Below are 20797 nucleotides of genomic sequence, written 5' to 3'. Positions count from 1 at the left end.
CACAATTAAGAAAACACATCTGCCTGAAATGAGGAGTGGACCAGGGGCCTGGGGACCAAGTCAGCATGTCCTTGGCATTTACTAAGTCCAGATGTCTTTATCTTCTGTGCAGGAAGTCAGAGTCTGTCCAGATGGCATCTTGATTGCTTTCGGCTCAGCTGATTAAATTTCTAAGGCTGACATCTCTTCCAAATACCCTCTCCATTCTATGAAAATGTGGTTGTCAAATAGTGCCAGGAAGAGTCATCTGAAGATGGCAGACTGAGAGGGCCCAATTGAGAACCTGAGTGCCTGGGACATAGAGCCAGGCAAATTTCCTGCCACATGTCTGGGACTTTGGGATTCTTTCTGCTACAAGCAAGGGAATTTCTGGAGAGGCAGTGCTGAGGGGCAAGATCGTGGCTGGATCAGAGATCCAGTTAGGAGTCCTGGCTCCTCCACTTTCTGACCTGTGACCTCGTGCATATTCCTAAGCCACTCTGGCCTCAGTTTACTCACCTATAAATCTGGGATAACAAAAGGAATCACTTCAACAAGCTGTTCTGAAGATTTATGAGGTCATGCACATCAAGTGCTTATAAGAGAACCAGGCACATGGTAAGGGTTCCCTGCATACATTTTATTAGTACATTTGGCCCTCTGTATCCACAGGTTCTGCATCGACAGATTCAACCAACCATGGATAGAAAATATTTGAGGAAAAAATTCTAGAAAGTTCCAAAAACCAAAACTTGAATTTGTCACAAACTAGCAGTTATTTACACAGTATTGTATTAGGTATTATAAGTAATTTAGAGATGATTTAAAGTATAGGGGAGGATGTGTGTAGATTCTTTGCGAACACTATGCCATTTTATGTGAGACTTGAGCATCTGTGGATGTTGGTATCCATTGGGGTCCTGGAATCAATACCCCACAGACACTTGGGATGACTGAAGTCTTGTTAATTTTTGTTCCTGGCTTTACTTTGCCTTCTGAAGAGGTGCTCCTTAAAAACACAAACCTGCATGAGGGCAAGGGACCAGCCTGGTCACTTGCACATGCTTTATACCAGAAATAATAAATAATTCTTTATAGTCCTTTATGGGTTACCTTTCTTTCACAAGCACTCTTGAGAGGTAAGCAAGGCAGACGGTATTTCTCTTTTACTGAAGTTGAGACTCTAAGAGGGTAATGACTTGTCCAAGGTCACATCGGTAGCTGTGTCTGAAGATAGAAACCCATAAAGGCTGTTGAACTCCTATCTGCTACAGAGCCTACTCATACAAGGAAGTCAATGTTGCAAATGGAGCAGAGGAATGAACATGCTCCCCTCTGACCACCACCATCCCACCCCCAACAAACACTTCTGGTCATGCCAATGGGACACGCGGAGCATCACCAGGATGAAGAAAGGAGGCCATGGTGATATTTACAGAAATTGCTGCCTACCTCTGCTACTTTAGAAACTCCTTTCCTCCTATGCTTCACTCTAAAGGGCTGTGGGAACTTAATCTAATACTATGCTCACAGGAGGAAGCCTGACAAGAGACAGGATGTGGAAAATGTTTCAGAAGGCCTAAAAGTCAATGGCTTAATAATAATGTGAATAATCTCAGCTCTTAGGATGTTAGACTCACGTTAATCGTTTACATTCTTAAAGGAAAAAAGATGGCAGGGTTGGATTAGGTTATTTTAAAGCTTATTTTTAGCTTTAAAATTTTTGATGTTAATGGACCACTATTAGGACCCCTTTATTTCAGAGTGGAGAGTTTACCTGAGAATCCCAATTCCCAGTCCTGTGCCCCCATATCTCACTGCCTGTTAATATCATTAACTTAAAGCTTGAGAGAAAAGCCCTAAGAATGCTTTTAAAATTTCTGCATTTATAAAATACACCAGGTGAAAGAGAAGTTAGTAGATGGCACTTACCATATGGTTAATTAGAAGCTAAAGCTGGGGCTTCCCTGGTGGCGCAGTGGTTGAGAGTCCGCCTGCTGATGCAGGGGACACGGGTTCATGACCCGGTCCGGAAAGACCCCACATGTCCCGGAGCGGCTGGGCGCGTGAGCCATGGCCGCTGAGCCTGCATTTCTGGAGCCTGTGCTCTGCAACGGGAGAGGCCACAGCAGTGAGAGGCCCACGTACCACAAAAAAAAAAAAAAAAAAGGGAAGTTAAAGCTGGACAAATATTCCATTTTTTAAAATAAATTTATTTTTGGCTATGTTGGGTCTTCGTTGCTGTGCACGGGCTTTCTCTAGTTGAGGCGAGTGAGGGCTACTCTTCGTTGCGGTGCACGGGCTTCTCATTGCAGTGGCTTCTCTTGTTGTGGAGCACGGGCTCTAGGCGCACGGGCTTCAGTAGTTGTGGCACTCGGGCTCAGCAGTTGTGGCTCACGAGCTCTAGAGCGCAGGCTCAGTAGTTGTGGTGCGCGGGCTTAGTTGCTCCACGGCATGTGGGATCTTCCCAGACCAGGGCTCAAACCAGTGTCTCCTGCATTGGCAGGCAGATTCTTAACCACTGTGCCACCGGGGAAGCCCCAAATATTCTATTATGTTATGCATATTTCCAGAACCATTTATGTGTAACTGGATGACCACGGAATAGTGAAACCTAGCTTTGGGGAAATGTCCCAAATCAGAGAGATTTTAAATTGTTATAACATGGGCCCCAGGGAATGGATATTTCCAGTATCGATCATCTCGGGAAGAGGGTAAATCCTGGGGCAGGAAATTCAAGGAAGAACCCCCCCGTTTCCCTGGGTACAAAGCCAAGAAGGCTTGGACTCTGAGATGTGAAAAGGGCCGTAGTATTTTGTGATGGAGAGGAGCTGGTGATGCCATGGGAAGACACTCTATCTGCTTTGATGGTGGTGGTGGCAGCAGTGCCATCAATTACAGGGCAGAGAAAGAGCCGGTTCTGGAGCAGCAGGATAAAGGCTGGCATCTTGAAGCCGTCAACACAACTCAGTTTGAACTCAAGCATGACATGAGAAGAACCATGTCCCCTCTCCAGGTGGCAGAGGCCCGTTAGCATCGCTTGCTCTGTCTAGCCTGGGGACCTCACAAGAGCCATCAGCTGCAAGGCAGCAGTTACACAGCACGGCAAGCAGGCTTGAGGGCTCTGTTTACGTGTGCCCACAAGGTAGCACACCCTCAGATAGAAGTGGGGACAACTTCTGGCCTTTATGGCTCTGAACCTTGTGTCATAATAATTTGGTAAAATAAATAAACAAATATGGAGAAATATAACGATAAAGAGTAAAACTGACCGTAAAATGCATTTGAATATTCAAGTTAAAGTAGCATTTTAGATGCAAGTAGATTTAATCGTCTGGAGTCAGTGGGGAAAGCAGGCATGACCCAAAAAGCAGAACAAAAACTAAATGTACAAGAAGAAAAAAAAAAAGGACAGTTTAATAACCAACTGGTGCCCATAAGCTACAACAGATATTAAACATCTAGTTCTTTGCTAAAGTTGGATCACAAAAGCATATTTTGGTTTGCACATCCTTGGAAGAAAACAAACTAGCCGTTGGGTCATTGCTAAGAAAAGGCATAAAGAGCCAGACAAGGTATCCAAGGACCTCACATCGCTCCCCAGGCTATAATCGCCTTGAAACACAGGAAAGTGAGTTCACAGGTCTCCCAGACATGAAATTGGGGGTTCTATGGAGTCACCCATGGGTGACAGCTGACACTAGGGATGAACTGCATGGAAACCTGGTGCAAAACAAGACAGAATACAGCAACAACAAAGAATGGTTTGGGGTTTGTATGTAAATATGTAATATAAGGGTACTTGAACTTTATGAAAACTTCTGGGGTCCACAGATCTGTTGTTTCCCCACTGACATGGGTACCAGTCTGTAGAAATAAATGAGTTACCGGTGCCTTTTCTCATCTTCTCCTTTCCCTCTCTGTATCTCTGCAAGACCTAGTCCTTGTAACAGGTAACAGCAGTCCATCCCTAAATGGCACTGTGAATGAATTAAGATTGCAGCAGTCATGATATGATGCCCATAGCTCCAGCCAAACCTCTCTATTTTTTATATCTGTGGAAGGGGTAAGACCACCTCCATTAGTAAAGAAAGAGCGATTGTCAACCAAGAGCCAATGTAACTCTATTTTATTGGCTCAAGCCAATGACCGTTAGATAAGTAAAATGGAAATCATTGTTTTGAAATAGAATAATGGGATTTTTAATTTTTTTTTATTTTTTTGGCGGTACACGGGCCTCTCACTGTTGTGGCCTCTCCTGTTGCAGAGCACAGGCTCCGGACGCGCAGGCTCAGCGGCCATGGCTCATGGGCCCAGCCGCTCCGCGGCATGTGGGATCTTCCCGGACCGGGGCACGAACCTGTGTCCCCTGCATCAGCAGGCGGACTCTCAACCACTGCGCCACCAGGGAAGCCCCGATAATGGGATTTTTAGATGAAGTGCCTTATAAATAGTTCAACTCCATCATTTTGCAGATGAGGGAATTTCGCAGCCACACACAACTAGTCAATGGCAAAGCTAGGAACAGAATTCAACTCAGTCAGTGCCTTTCTTGGGAGATTTGGAAAATATTCAGATAAAGAGACTGTTTGGGACTATAATGCATGAACTTGTGACACAGCTTAAGGAACTAGAGATTTTTAACCTAGAAAGGGGATAGTTCAGGTACATAATAACCATTTTCAAATACCTTAAGGACTGTCAAGTAGTAAAAGGTCTTGAACTTGTCCTGCTAGCCTGAGGAAACAAGGACAATTGTGGGGAAGTTAGAGAAAGACTTTAGCAGTTCACCATAATATAAAACCTTTTAAACGGTCAAAATTTGCCAAAATAATTCATTGGGAGATAGTAAGCTTTCTGTCACCTGAGGCAGTTCAGGAAAGACTGGAAGATAATGTAGTGTGTATGTTTTGTCCATGGAAATGGGTGGGGTAAGAGGTGTGGAGGAGAAAATTCAGGCATGAAAATCATTTGGATGGGGTGACCTTTAAGAGTATGTGATTCTTTACAACCTGGAATCACATAAGGGTTTCATTCTTGCCTCCAAACTCAACAACTTATCTTCCCATCTGTTTGCAATAGTTTAAATTTTAATCTATTTCATATTTCAGGGTATTATGTCCTGAATATTTGATTTGAATGCTGTGGCAGAAGGTCACTCATATTCATTTATTTTCTTTTAGTCTTATGCACTTGCAGTGAGTCTTTTGAATCCATTATGCAAATATATGCAAATCATATGCAGATAGTGTATCCTCAGAAAAATGACAAAATCTTACGGCCTTAACTGAGCCATCAAACCTGTGTTTAAGAGGGAAAGTAATAGGCCTTTTGAATGTCTCTGGGGCAGGAGACAATTTCCTGAGAGTGATATTTACATGACGTTGGAATTGGTTACTCAGAGGAGTCTTTGCCTCACATTCTTCACATTTATGTAGGACTTTGAGGTTAAGAAAGTATTTTCATGTAAATGATCCCATTGGATCCTCATAATTACTCTGCGATTTTGGCAAAACAGGAATTGGAATTCTTGTTTTATTATTCAGATGGGAAATAGACTCAGAAAAGTCAAATGACTTGCCCAGGTTTGCTCTGTTGGTAAATGATGGGTCTGAGGCTTCAAAGTAGATCTCTTTTCAGTCCAAGAACTCCTCCGTGACACTGTGATGCGTGTCTTTTTCAAAGCAAGGTGGTTGCCATCAGTCTGGGTTTGCTTGGACGGCGTTTCGCCAAAAGCATCTGAAGGTGTTTTGTTGATGAGGATGGCGTTTTAAGGGTGACCAGAAAAGTCTAATTATTTGTAGTAGCCCTAGCACAGTGCCAACTACATAGTTTCTCTAACCACCCCCTGCTTTTTCGCATCTGCTTTGAAATCTCCAGATGAAGAACTTTCTTCACACCGTACACTCTTCAGCTTTTTCAGGAGGCAAAATCCTTTCTTAAACTATCAGGAGTAATAGCACAGTCTCTGCAGTGAGACTGTCTAGATCTGAAGCCCTAATCTACCACCTTCTACTTGTGTGGTCTTGGAGAGGTCATTTATTCCTCTAAGCATCAGTTTCTACATCTATAAAATGGGGGAAATAATAGCACCTCTTTGATAGAGTATATGATAAGGAGATATCTATAAAACAAAAGAAAACCTACTTAGACACATAATATGTGCTCAATAAATGGTAGCTACTATAATTATCATATTAGTAGTTGTAACACAGTAGTGGTAGTAGTATTATTTTCTCAAGGTATTGTGAACTCTGATGCTAAGAATTGGCTCTTGGAAATGGAATGGGAGGACAGTAATACCAAATATCTCCTATATGTCAAAGGACTGGAGAACAGACAATGTCTGAGGTAGCCAAATTCAGCCCAGTGAGGAATACATGAACTTTAACTTTCTTTAGTCACTACCATATCTTGCATCATAATGAGGGTAGTTGCAATCCTGTTTTGAAGGTATTTCTAAGAAAAAATAGAGCCAAGGCTGGCACCCTTAACTCTTCTCTCTCTTAGTCAGACTGCTCTGTATATGGCAGTGGCCTCTACTTCCCTGGGTCACCTTGGGAGGGAACAAGAGGGGATTCCACTCCAGCCGCTTTAGCAGGCCTGAATCACGGGGTCAAGGGATGGATTTGTCCTCCTCCTGTACCAAGACCAGAAGTGGGTACTGTGAAGGTGGCCAAGGCAGCAGCTCCACTCCCTTTCTGGGATGACCCTGCTCCCTCTTGCCCTAGTTCCCAGCTCCAGCAGGTGCCACTGCAGGGTACTTTCCCTCTGCCCCCCACAGAGTGCTCTGCCCTTCCAGTGTGCCCCAGCACCTCTCCTGGTCACTCACCTAGGCCAGCTAACAAGGTGGCCTCCTCCGTGAGGACAGACTTCTGCTCCCACAACCTCTCCGATGGAAAGGGACCAGAAGCTGTTGGAGCTGGCCAAACCGTTGAAGCTCGCCTAGGGTCACTAGGAACCATGACCCTGAGAGTCCATGTGACCAGCGAAAAGGAACTGTGCAACTGATTCATGTTGGCCAGGAAATGCACTGGGCCATTCTGAGGCTGGGTGCTCAGCTATTTTTGGCAAGAATGGGTACTATGCAGAAAGGACTTCCCCTTTTTTGCAGCAAAAAGCCACCAAACGCTGAGCCGTCAACAGCATTTCTTGTTCTCAGATTACCCTTCTGAGCACTCTCTGGCTGCCAGATTATCGAGGCCATCATAGCTTGATTCGATTTCACAGCTCCAGGCATTAGCTAACCCTACCAAGCTGGGTTGCCTCGGTCCTGTGATGGCTCCCCGCGTCGGCTGCTTCCTGTTGGCGGTGCTGATTTCTGCCAGCTGTAAAGTCGTCACCTCCTCAGATCCAATGTGCACCGAGGTGAGTCCAAACTATTTGTCTTTGTCCAGATTAAACCACCTGGAAATGTTGAGATTCGGCGTGCAGTCCTATCCGAGCCTTAAAAGGGCAACGAGGTGTGCAGGAGTTTTTCTTTACAGTGAAAAAGGAACCAAAAAGCTCAGCCGGGGAGATGATCTCAAAGGTTCATAGTAGGAAGAAGTGAGGGTTGCAACAATTTCCTGCAATTGTTGCAATTGTCTGCAAACAATTTCCCCCAAATAATCCCAGTTGGGACATAAGATGTCAACAGGGTCCCAGTGCAAAGAGCAGACCTCCAAACCTGCTCCCTAGCATGGAGGAGCGTTTGTCCAAGCTCCCAGCACATGGCCACTTCCCCAAAGAGTCCTGCTTCAGAAAGGTGAGATAAAGTAGAAGTGGTAGGAGAGGAAGCTTTTGATTTAACGGTTTGGCCCTTTTTCAGGTGAAATTCACTCCAGCTTGCCCACTCCTTCCTCTTGTTTTCCTTTCCTCATTCATTCTTCCTCTTCAGTTTCAGCAAAATTAACACATACTGTATATATGTTCATGTGACCACCATGAATTTATCAGGCCCTATGCTGAAAATAAGGGTTTGGTTTTGTTTTGAGTTCAGTACATTTTTTATTGAAGTAAAATATACATACAGAAAAGCTCACCAGTCCTAAGTGTAGAGCTCAATGAGTTCTCACCAAGTGAACACATCTGTGTGAGCAGCACACAGATCAAGAAACAGAAATTTCTCAGCACCTCAGAAGCCCTCTCATGTCTCCTCCCGGTCACTAGCCCCCAAGACCATCCAGTACTCTCACTTATATCACCAAAAATTGACTTGGCCTCTTTTTGAATTTTGTGTACATGAGACCATACAGTGTGTACCCTTCTGTGTCTGGCCGCTTCCACTCAGTATCAAACACGTGATATTTATATATGACGTTGTGTGCAGCCATCATGTGCTCCATTAATCACTGAATGGTATTCTGTTTTATTAGTGAAACTATCTATTTATACATTCTACTGTTAGTGGACATTTGCATTGTTTTCAATTTTTTGCCTATTATGAATGTTGCTGCTTTGGATATTCTTACCTAGGTCTTTAGTAAACAAATATTTATTAGGTGTATAATAGGGAGTAGATGTATTTGGTCATAGGGTACACATATGTTTAACTTCAGTAAATATTGCCAAACAGTTTTTCAATGGGTTGGTACCCATTTATTCTCACCAGCAATGGATATGAGCTCTGATTGCCCTACAGCCTCACTGACATTTGCTATTGTTTGTTTAAGAACATTAGCTCTTCTGATGGATAGTGGTATTTCACTGGGATTTTTAATTTTCCTGATAAATAATTAAATTGAGTATATTTATGTATCCTTGTGTGTGTTTGTGTGTGTGTGTGTAAGTGCCTATTTCAAGTCTTTGGCCCATTTTCTCTTACGTTGTCTGTATTTTGTTTTTTGTTTTTGTAGTGGTTTTTCATGTATTCTGGATACAGGTTCTTTATCACATTACAAATATACTCTCCCACTCTGTGGCTTGCCTTTTCACTCTCTTGACATTTTTTGATGAACAGAAACCTTTTATTGTAATATTGCTTGATTTATCATTGTTCCTTTGTTTATTTTCAGTGCATATCTGTTCTGTTTAAGAAATTTTTGCCGGGACTTCCCTGGTGGCGCAGTGGTTGGGGGTCCACCTGCCAATGCAGGGGATGAGGGTTCGATCCCTGGTCCGGGAGGGTCCCACTTGTTGGGGAGCGGCTGGGCCCGCGAGCCACAACTACTGAGCCTGTGCTCTAGAGCCCGCGAGCCACAACTACTGAGCCCACGTGCGGAACTGATGGGGCCCACCCGCCTGGAGCCCATGCTCCTCAACGGGAGAGACCACAGCAGTGAGAGGCCCACACACAGCAGCGGAGACTCAGCGCAGCCTAAATAAATAGATAGATAGACAGATGACAGATAGATAGATAAATAACTTAAAAATAAAATGAAGTTTTTGCCAACGCAAGGCCATGGAGATATTATCCTATGTTTTCTTCTGGAAGTTTTATCATATGGTATTTATTTCTAAGTTTCACATGTACATTTACAGTCCATCTGGAATTGCTTTTTGCCTATGATGTGAGGTAAGAGTCAGGATGAATTTTTTAATAAAACTTTTTGTTTGAAAAAAATGTCAAACCTTGACAAATTCTAAAATATTCTAAAAATATTATAACAAACACTCGTAAATACTCCACATAGAACCTTCCATGATTAAATGCTCTGTGTGTGTATTCATGTAGGTATGTGTATCATAAGTAACAAAATTAGATCTACGACCAGGTTTTTGGAGGCTGACCAATATGCAAAGAGTAGCTGGAATTCAGTGCTCTGTGATTTGGACTCAGGTAACATTTTAGATGTGCTCTTGAATAATTGCTTGGGAGTGCAGGCATGCCTCCTCATTTCAAATGGGCTCATCTTGACTATTCTGCCCCCTTAAAACCACGGTAGGAGACAGTCTTTTGGGTCTAGGTATGGGGAGAGTGTTTAAGTAGAGCTCTATTTTAAGAGAGCTCCAAGTTCATGGATACAAGGGCTTCCCAATAGCTCTAGACGATGACAATGATGTTTTGATGATCCAGGGAAATGCTAACTTTTCTTGTGAGAGTGATGTACATTATTACCTCATTAATCCTCAGAGTTGGTCTGCCAACAGGGGTTATTGTCCTCGATCTACAGCTGGGCAAAAAAGGAGGCTCAGAGAACACAGCTTGGTAGTTGAGAGCTGGAATTTGAACCTGGGCAGTCTGCCTCAAGACACACAGAAAAAGAACCACTTATAATTGGAGTGCCCCTTGCCTGGAGGAGTTAGACTGACAACCAAGTTTTAGGGCTGTGACCTCTTGGGAGTGTTTTGTTTTATTTTCAGAGAGTCATTATTACTCTGTGATTTGGCTCAGTCAAATTGCTATCTCTGGATAGAGGAGTGATCACCGAGGGAGGGCTGGGGTTCAGTGTCCCAGACTCCTCGTGCCTGGCGGAGCTGGCTGCTGTGGGTACCAAGTGCAGAGGAGACATCCCAACAAGTGGGATTAGCACTTGCGTGAAACTCAGAGAATTTGAAATCAGAAAATGATCTCAGCACTTGTGAGGAGAGAAAATATTGTGGAATGGCAGGGGGTTAGAGATGCAGCAGAAAGAAGCAAAATAAGATCCTGATTGAAAAAATGCAAATGAATACCTGGAGGGAAAAGGGATTGCAGACAAAGATGTAGCACTTGGGAGTCCTGCTCTGTGTAAAGGCACAGCTCTGAGGCGGAGCTGGAGATGAAGTGACCGGCACAGGTCCCAGTGCAAATGCCCACGATATGGATTAGGGACGGGCATGGGGCAGTTGTCCTGAATACCACCTGGCTTTGTCTCAGCCCTGCTTGCTGCCTAAGTTCACATCCAGAAGGGTCCTGTCTGCGATGGAATGGCCAAAGCAGAAGAATGAGAAAGTGACTTTGGAAACTGACCCTAGACTGAGATCTAGCGATGAAGTCTGGGTCTATAAGAAGTGGTCATGTGGGGCTCAGAGAAACCACAGGAGCTGCAAAAGCGGTGGTGGGTGTCTGCCTAGAAAAGCAACTGAACCCGTGGTCCTCACAGCTGGCCCAGCCCTGGGCAAAATGGCAGTGGCCACACAGTCAGGACCCAGCAATCCTCTTTTACACCCTGTCCTTTCCTGCTCCGTTGTATTATCATTCTGCTGCCCGGGAATCCTGTGCTATGCTATCAGAACTCACCCCTAGAAAGTTTTGCTGTGAAAACTGACAGTGAATAAGATAACAATCTCACTGATGTAGTTCTATGATCAATGTATAACCTGAATCAAACCATGAGGAAACATACAAACCCCAAAGGAGTAACATTCTGCAAACTATGAGCTTGGATTCTTAAAAAAAATTTATCAATGCCAGGAGAGACCAGGAAAGGCTGAAGAATCATTTCAGATTACAGGAGACAAAAGAGACTCGGAAATGAGATGCAGTGATTGTACGGGAGTGTGGCTGTGAAAGCCGTGGCACAAGAGCCCAGAAGAGTCTCTGAAATGTGTTTGGTTTTCAAATTTTCTTATGAGCTGCAGTTCTTGTCATTTGCGTCTTTCTCTAGGAATCAAGGGCAGATACTTCATTGCAGTTTATGTAACTAGAGATTATTGAGTGTTACGACCCAGGCTCGTGGTGGTGGGCTTCTCAGTACTCCCGGGAAGTGTCATGCACTGGTTCTTGGGTTTTCACTGGGTTGAAACTGAGCTATTCCTTACCATTTGCTAGGCGCTCCCTCAGGCCACTGGCTCAGGAGAGCTAGTACTCCATTCCAACTTTGGGGATCACATTAATGCAGTGAAGTGCTTAGTAAAGCATACAATTTAGTTGTCACGGGCACATTATATTCTGGAAAAGGAGGGAATTGCCAACGTCGAGCCTTTTGCTAAAGGACCAGAATAGAGTGAGACGAATTGAGAAAAGGCCCCCTTTCTCCACGTATATATGACATCAGCTATGCCAGTGGAGACCAGAAAAGAAAAACGTCTCCTCAAAGCTAATCCAGACCTTAGCAGCTGCACAGACATCTTCTCTCTAGGTCTTCCATGTTCAGGGGGCACCAAAGAGGGGTCTAGCAGCATGTGTTTTCCCCCACCAGTCAATCAAATATGTTTTAAATGCAAAGTGTGCATTTCAAGGGCATTATGTAGATTTGTGGCAGTGCCTGAAGGGCTTTGGGTGCATGAAACAATTATGGATTACAAGAAATCAGTGGCTTTCTTAATATTGTCACAATATAGAAGAAAACCAGTGATTTCCTGTAAATGAGCATGCTCACTGTACCTACAAAAAAGTGCCCAACTAATCAGAAGTTGGAGTGAATAAAGGAAAAAGCAGTTAAATTAGCAACACCTCTAAAATGTCACACCTCAGAGCAAAGGCGGATGTGTGCCATCTTCTGTTTCTAACTAAGCAGACCTGTTTGCAACTCAGGATGTGGACAGCTGCTGAATTAGACCTTCATGGGGCAGGTCTTTCCCAGTCCAGGGCAGTCTCAATGGGGCATCTAGTGAGACCCCTGTGTGGCACAGAGAAAGCAGGGCCTGAAAGGTTGGATGAAATCACATGGAGCCTGAGATGAGCTGAGAGATGGCCTATGGTTCTGGGATGTCTTTCTTCTTTGTATCCCCAAGTGTACTTTTCTTGGAGATCATTTCTTTCCTTCCCTGGAGCCTCCCCATGCAAAATATACCCCAACAGACCTTCATACCTGCCCCACGATCCTTTACCCTAAGGCATCATCCAGATAAATTACGAGCCCACAATTCTATAGGCTTCTTACTAACCCCTTCCCATTTTTACCTAGTTAGTCCAAGATCTATAACTTGAGTTTGCACTTCTAGCAAGCAGTAAACAACAGACGTCAGAACACTTGACTCTCCTGGGGACCCAGAATGAGGAAGTCCTGTGAATTTATGTGCAGGGCTGTGCCCAAGTGTTAGGTCTGGTATCAGCAGCCCACAGTTCCAGAGATTTAAAACTCAGTCATTCTTCAAGATTACAAGACCTATGACCTAAGATCTGTGCCATGCTGTTAGTTCTTTTTAAAAGAGGTTGTATTAAGAAAATTTCTAAATATGTACAAAAGCACTTAGTTACAGGGAACCTTGCGTGCATCACTCCACATGCAACAACCATCAACGTTTTGCCTACTGATTTCCGCTATCCACTCCTTCCTTTCTTGCCAAAGTATTTTAAAGCAAATCCCAAGCACCATGTCATTTTGCCTCTAAATCCTTCAAAATGCAACTCAAAATAAGAACATTTCTCCTACATAACGGCAAGGTCATTATTATTAACAAAATTCACAGTTTCTTAGTATTCTCTAATATCCTGTCCTCATTCAAAGTTCCCTGATAAAATGTCTTTTCCCAAATGCTTTATTTGAATCAGCGTCTAAAGAAGGGCTACTCTATGTCATATGATCCAGAAATCCCACTCCTGGGCATATGTACAGACAAAACTATAATTTGAAAAGACACCTGCACTCCAATATTCATTGCAGCACTATTTACAACAGCCAAGACATGGAAGCAACATGAATGTCCATCAACAGATGAATGGATAAAGAAGATGTAGTATATATATAAAAAGAATGAAATAATTCCATTTGCAGTAACATGGATGGACCCTAGAGATTATCATACTAAGCAGGTCTTAAAGAAGAAGACGAATACCATTGATTTCACTTATACATGGAATCTAGAATACAGCACAAATGAACTTATTTACAGAACAGGAACAGACTCACAGACATAGAGAATAGACTTGTGGTTGCCAAGGGAGTAGCGGTGAGGGAGGATTAGAGTGGGAGTTTGAGATTAGCCGATGCAAACTATTTTATATAAAACAGATAAACAACAAGGTCCTACTGTATAGCACAGGGAACTATATTCAATACCCTGTGGTAAAACATAATGGAAAAGAATATATATATATAATATATATACACACATACATATATGTATAACTGAATCACTTTGATGTACACCAGAAACTAACATGACATTGTAAGTCAAGTATACTTCAATAAAAAATTTAGAAAAGAAGGGCTATTCTATTATCTTTTGGTCATGTCTCTGAAGTAGCTTTTGTATCTGTCTCTTTTTATAAGAGCAGCCTCCTATTCTCGTCTCACCCCCTTGCTCTCCACTTCCGCCAAACATCATTCACGTGTTGATAAAACGAAGTCAGTCATGCTATGGAATGCTCCACCTTCTGCCTTTGGCTGACTGCTACCTTGTGGTGCTGTTTACCTGAAATCCCCCAAATCACGTATAGACTGAAAGTTAGGCCTAAAGTCTTGATTGGATTTAAGGTTAAATTTTTTTGGCAATACTTCACAGGTGGTGCTGTGTACTTCATACTGCATCACATCACAAAGAATGTAATATCTGATCGTATTCTTTTGTCGAAGCTAATCTAGAATTGATTTGTTTGTTTCAAAGTGAAAGAAAACATTTCCATGCATCTAAAATCAAAACTATAAAATTGCGCTCAGGGAAGCCTTGTTTTCATCCCCGCTCCTCCATCTGGTTCCTTCCTTTCCCTTAAATATAACCAGTTTGCGGTTTTCCCCCATGGTTTCTTCTTGTAAATGTAGGAAAATACACACATACCTTCCTTACACAAAAGGTAGCATACTGTATACCATATACAATATATACTAATAGACGTTCTGCACCTTGCTTTTTTCACCTTACAATAAACCTGTATATCACTCCATTATCAGTTTATGGAGATCATGCTTATCCTTTTTTCAGCTACACAGGGTTCCATTCAGTGAATATACCATATTTTGTTCAAGTGGTCCTATGTGGATGGATAATCTGATCATTGCCAATGTTTTGCTATTGTAAAAAAAATACTAAAATGAATAATGTTATGCATAAGTGTTTTTCCAAGTATTATATTTGGTGAAGATTCCTAGAAGTAAGACTGCTGCTCAAAGGATAAAACATGTAATTCTGCTAGATAGTCAACCATATACCATATACTGTCTGATATTAATTTACATTGTTTCTCTCATCAGAAAGAAGCCAACAAGACATATAACTGTGAAAATTTAGGTCTCAGAGAGATTCCTGACACTCTACCAAATACAACAGAATTTTTGGAATTCGGCTTTAACTTCTTGCCTGCAATTCAAAATATAACCTTCAGCAGACTCATAAATCTTATCTTCTTGGATTTGACCAGGTATGTATCTGAGTTCCTTGAGTGTGCTCGATGTTTTACTTAGGTCAAAACACAACTTGCATTCAAATTGTTTCCACGACCTTCTTTTGGGGCACAGGGACAACATGCTTATTCTGCATGTTTACCCTTTCCCATGAAATATTTTTATACAGGTAAAATATAATTTAAATAAGCACCAATCAATGGAGAGGAAAGTGGCTTGTTCTCAAACTAGATTGTGTCAGCAGTGCTGTTTATGAAGTTCTAAGGAATATCAATAACAAAACTGAAAATAAATCTTCTACTAAATCAGATGCCACATCATCGTATATTTTAACATAGTTGACTATTAATGGGTGTGACATTTTAAGAAAAAAATTAGAGGAGAAATACATGCCATCTACTAATTTTTTCCTGAAAGTTGGTAAAAAAGAGTTCCATTATTTGGTTTCAGAGGCAGAATTAGGATTCTAAATGCTGAACCAGTGCTTGTGAACCAGCAGGCAGAAGTATCATAAGCAAATAAGGGAAGAGAGTGAAAGGGAAATGCAGCTGGTGTGTGTGTGTGTGTGTGTGTGTGTGTGTGTGTGTGTGTGTAATGGGGGAAAGGGCTCCGTATGTGGATGAGGTCTGCACCCCTTGCAGCAGCTCTACTTATTCTACTTTGGTCCTTCAACTTAAGCTTCTACAGAGCAGGAGAGTATTCACATACATAGAACTGTACGTTCACATCTGCATAACCACCAGTGGGAGGTAGGTATGGTACATACTGCCATCCCACTTGTGTTAGATGGGAAAACAGAGGTTCAAGGAGATTTTATGAGCTTGCTTAAGGTCACACGGGAAGGAAACTGGGACTCTGCTTTCCTGACTCCCAGTCCAGAGTCCCCCAAATAACCCTAGGCTACCTCCCAGCCAAGACTCCGTTAGATACAACTGAGAGAAAGCCTTGCCCTTTCAGATCTTTCTGTTACCTACCTAGCTTTGCCACAAAGAAATTTACTTTCCCTCTCCTTTATCATTTCTCATTTTCAGATGAGAGGAGTTTGACCACATTTTTAAGAAGTGTTGGGCCAGGATAGCTTTTGTAGCTGAAGGACTTTTATTAGTTTCCTCTACTGCTATTTTGAAAAAGTGATAAAAATAGGACCTCATACTTTCTAAAACCTCCTCCTCTGCTCCCCTCCCCACCTGTTATCTGGCTACAAATGAGGCACTGTTTTTATTGCTTAACACAGTCGTGGTGTCCTTAGATTTACTAACTTGCTTTCTATCCCCTTTTCTCATTCTTCTGTCTTGCTTTTCAGATCTTCCTCTCTGGAATCATCTTCCTTTCTCCTAAAGCACCTCCTTAGACATTTCTTTAGTGAGTGTCTGTTAGCAGTCAACTCCCTCAGTTTTTGTTTTTCTGAAGATATCTTTATTTCACTCTGATTCTTGAAAGATAGCATTTTCTGGCGTATGATTCTAGGTGGACAGTTGCTTTTTTCTCGGCCCTTTGAGGCTATCATTCCAGTCTCCCACTGTTGCTGTTGGGAGGTCATCTATCTGTCTAGTCGTTGTTCGCACGTTGGCAATCTGTCTTTTCTTCTCTGGACATTTCCAATAGCTTCGCTTTGTCCTTGGAATTCTGTAATATCACAGCGATGCACTGTGTAGATTGTCAGGCTCCTTGAATGTGAGATTGGCGTCTTTCATCAATTCTAAAATATTCTAGCCACTATCAATTTGAACTCCGGTTTGCCCCCATTCACTCCTGTATCTCCTTTGGATCTCTGATGAGACTTATATTGCATCCTCTTATCTGTCCTTTATATATCTTAATCTCTCTTTCTTGTTTTCCAACTCTTTGTTTTTTGGACTACATTCTAGGTAATTTTCTCATATTTACTCCTAGTCCATTAATATCCTCTTCAGCTGTGTTTAATCTCCTGTATAAACTATCCATTGGCTTATAATTTCAATTATTAACTTCTCGCATTTCAATAAGTTTCACTGATTCTTCATTTTACAAATATATGAGATCAGTTTTAATATTTTTTCCTGCATCATACTTTTGGTTCTTGGTGTTACCTTTAAACATATCAAACATATGTTTGACAAAAGCATATTTATTATATGTTCTGATAATATTCAATACATATCAGCTATGTAATATATTCTTTATATATCATATATATATATATATATATACATACACATTATCAGATATATCTGATAACTTTGGCATCTGCTACCTTTTAAAATCTGATTCTGTAGAACTTCTTTTTTTGGCTGACTTAAGCTAATGTGTTTTCCTTACGTGTTTAGTGAATTTTATTTTGAGCTCATTTTTCATGTGGAACTTTGTGTAAATCTTTGTTTAAAATGTTTTCCTGGAACTAGATAATGCCAATGAATTATTAATATTTTCATGTGTGACAATGGCATCATGGCTATGGAAAATAAGCCTATTTTTTTGGAGATGCATACTGAAATATGTATGGACACCTAGGATTTGACATAAAATAATTTAGGAGAGAGAAGTAGGTATAGATGAAGCAAAGAAGCATAAATGGCAAAAATGTGAGAATTGTTGCATTTGTGTGAAAGATATACGGAAGTTCATCGTACTATTCTCTTTACTTTTATGTACATTTGAAAGTTCTTCTTATAAAAAATTAAGTAAGTACATGACTCCAGAAAAGGTTTCTCTTTACTTCTGCTAGTTACCTAAAGTCACTACCATCCTGGAACTGCTTTAAGCTAAATTTTCCACTTGGGTTTCTTTGGGGAAGTCCACAGAGGTAGCATAAATTCAGGCTACAGTTCTCATAGGTGGAAGCTTCTGGTTAAAGGATCTCAGAGGAGACTTTTCTTGTTGTTCTTGTTGTTGTTGTTCTACCCAGAGCCAAGGCCAAGACAAAAGCATATCCTAAAGGTCTCCCTCTGTGAGTTTTCTTTTTTAAGGTCACCCATTGAAAGGATCCTTTGAGGGTCTTGGTAGTTTGCAGGTTTTGATAAGACCTCCTATCCTGTCCCCAAGTTTGTCTCCTGACACTGGTCCATGTGGCTCATTAACACCCAGGCTCTAGGCCACTAGGGATTGGCAAATATTGACAGATATGACAAAACTAGCTCCAGAACTCCCTTGGTTCTATGGATTCAAGCTTCCCTTTGACAATGTATTTCTAAGTAATTCCCTTACTGACCTTCAGGGGAGGGGTGTGTGTGTGTGTGTGTGTGTGTGTGTGTGTGTGTTTGTGTGTGTGTGTGTATATAAAATCCAGTATTTTTAGGTGTAATATCAGGATGGGTTTCTCTGAACCTCTAGTGTTCCATATTTCTATGGGGCATTTTCATATATACCATTTGAATCACAACCATTCTACAAAGTAATCATCGTTGCTATAATGTAGAGAAGAAAAAACTGAGGTTGAAAAAAGTTGTGACTTGCCCAGGATGACACAGATTCATACTTTACATAGCATATGTTATATATTATGCAGTATATAAGACATATTTTATATCACTTATAATAGTAAATAATAGTTTGATTTTGCCTACAATCAAACCACTAAACTGTTCCAAACACAAACCTCTGAGAGTTCAATGTAAAATATCTGGAAAAAAATTCTAAATCAGAGTGTTCAGATCTGAGGCTAGTCATTAACTCAACAGGCCATCTGTGGGTACTGAAGAAAGTTTATTATGTTTTACTTTGAATAATAATGTACACTGTTTTTACTATACACAAAAGATGGCTTTGTTACTATAGGTCACTGTGACAGAATTTTTTTCTTTTCCCTAATTAATTCTTATTAAATACTGTTATCTTTTTAAGGTGCCAGATTAACTGGGTACATGAAGATACTTTTCAAAACCATCATCAACTGAACACCATTGTGTTAACTGGAAATCCCCTGATATTCATGGCAGAAACATCACTTACCGGGCCCAAGTTGCTGAAGCATCTTTTCTTAACCCAAACAGGAATATCCAGTCTTGAGTTTATCCCAGTGCACAACCTGGAAAACTTGGAAAGTTTGCATCTTGGAAGCAACTGTATTTCCTCCATTAATCTCCCAGAAAACTTCCCAACACGGAATCTGAAAGTCCTGGATTTTCAGAATAATGCTATACACTACATCTCTAGTAAAGACATAAACGCTCTGGAACAGGCCACGAACCTAAGCCTTAACTTCAATGGCAATGACATTAAAGGCATTGAGCCTGGGGCTTTCAATTCAAAAATCTTTCAAAGTTTGAAATTTGGAGGGTCTCTCAACTTATCTGTTATATTGAAAGGTCTACAGAACTCTACTATTCAGTCTCTTTGGCTGGGGACATTTGAGGACACTGATGACCAAGACCTCACTTCAGCCACATTTGAGGGACTTTGTGACATGGCTGTTGAGAGCATCAACCTACAAAAGCACCATTTCGATGGCTTCTCACCTTCTACATTTCGGTGCTTCACTGGACTCCAGGAGTTGGATCTGACGGCAGCTCACTTGAAAGGATTACCCTCTGGAATTGAGGGTATGAACTCTCTCAAGAAATTAGTTCTCAATGCAAATAGTTTTGACCAATTGTGTCAAATCAATGCTGCCAGTTTCCCATCCCTTACAGACCTCTATGTCAAAGGCAACAGGAAGAAACTTGACCTTGGTGCCAGGTGTTTGGAAAAACTAGAAAATCTTCAGAAGCTTGATTTAAGTCACAGTGATATTGAGGCTTCTGACTGCTGCAATCTGCAACTCAAAAACCTGCCCCACTTGCAATACTTAAACCTGAGCTACAATGAGCCCCTTGGTCTCGAGGATCAGGCGTTCAAAGAATGTCCTTGGCTAGAACTACTGGATCTGGCCTTTACCCACCTGCGTGTTAAGGCTTCACAAAGTCCTTTCCAAAACCTCCATCTCCTGCGGGTTCTGAATCTCTCTCACTGCCTCCTTGATACCAGCAATCGGCACCTTCTAGAAGGCCTGCTGGATCTCCGGCATCTGAATGTACAAGGGAATCACTTTCAAGATGGGAGCATCTCAAAGACCAACCTATTTCAGACAGTGAGTAGCTTGGAGATTCTGATTTTATCCTCTTGTGATCTCCTCTCCATAGACCAGCAAGCATTCCACGGCCTTGGGAAAATGAGCCACTTAGACTTAAGCCACAACAGCCTGACAGGTGATAGCATGGATGCTCTTAGCCCTCTTAAGGGGATCTACCTCAATCTGGCCGCCAATAACATTCGCATCATCCCACTCCATCTCCTCCCCACCTTGTCTCAGCAGAGCACCATTAATTTAAGTCACAATCCCCTGGACTGCACTTGCTCAAATATCCATTTCATAACATGGTACAAAGAAAACCTGCATAAACTCGAGGGCTCGGAGGAGACCGTGTGTGCAAATCCCCCACCTTTAAGGGGAGTTAAGCTGTCTGATGTCAAACTGTCTTGTGGGATGACAGGTATGGGCATTTTCTTTCTTGTAGTATTTGTATTCCTGCTCATCATTCTGCTCATATTTTCAGTTAAATTTCTTCTTAGGTGGAAATACCAGCACATTTAGTGCTGAAGATTTCTAGAGATAGAAAATAAATATGTTTAGCAAAATTGCCCTCAGTAAAGGAACTGTTGTTTGTTAGTGACCAGACTTTTCAGATGGGTTCCTGGAGCTGGGTAGGGATTCCCTGTGCTTTGCTGAATCCCAG

The 20797-nt window shown here is 41.8% G+C and overlaps 1 protein-coding gene and 1 long non-coding RNA gene across 8 annotated transcripts in view; one reads left to right on the top strand and one right to left on the bottom strand.

Moving 5' to 3' along the window:
• The window catches only part of LOC111186013 (uncharacterized), a 108821-nt gene extending 101953 nt beyond the window's left edge, over window positions 1-6868 (bottom strand). For all 7 annotated transcript variants that reach the window (XR_016392655.1, XR_016392656.1, XR_016392657.1 and 4 more), the window contains exon 1: window positions 1912-6868. This is a non-coding gene — a long non-coding RNA (uncharacterized LOC111186013). The remainder of the gene's footprint in view (window positions 1-1911) is intronic.
• Window positions 6869-7114: 246 nt separating this feature from the next.
• The window catches only part of CD180 (CD180 molecule), a 40221-nt gene continuing 26538 nt past the window's right edge, over window positions 7115-20797 (top strand). Inside the window, exons 1-3 of the mRNA XM_022596228.3 lie at window positions 7115-7347; window positions 14958-15124; window positions 18927-20797. The exon at window positions 18927-20797 is cut by the window's right edge and continues 26538 nt beyond it. Coding sequence (XP_022451936.2) covers window positions 7258-7347; window positions 14958-15124; window positions 18927-20655 — 1986 coding nt within the window. The 5' untranslated portion in view covers window positions 7115-7257 and the 3' untranslated portion in view covers window positions 20656-20797. The remainder of the gene's footprint in view (window positions 7348-14957; window positions 15125-18926) is intronic.

This window comes from Delphinapterus leucas, chromosome 3 (genome assembly GCF_059928025.1).
Source record: "Delphinapterus leucas isolate spDelLeu-1000000601 "Yukka" chromosome 3, BTC_Dleu_Yukka2, whole genome shotgun sequence".
Taxonomy (NCBI): domain Eukaryota; kingdom Metazoa; phylum Chordata; class Mammalia; order Artiodactyla; family Monodontidae; genus Delphinapterus; species Delphinapterus leucas.
Note: the sequence above shows the minus strand (reverse complement) of the source record. Positions and strands in the feature narration are given on the sequence as shown.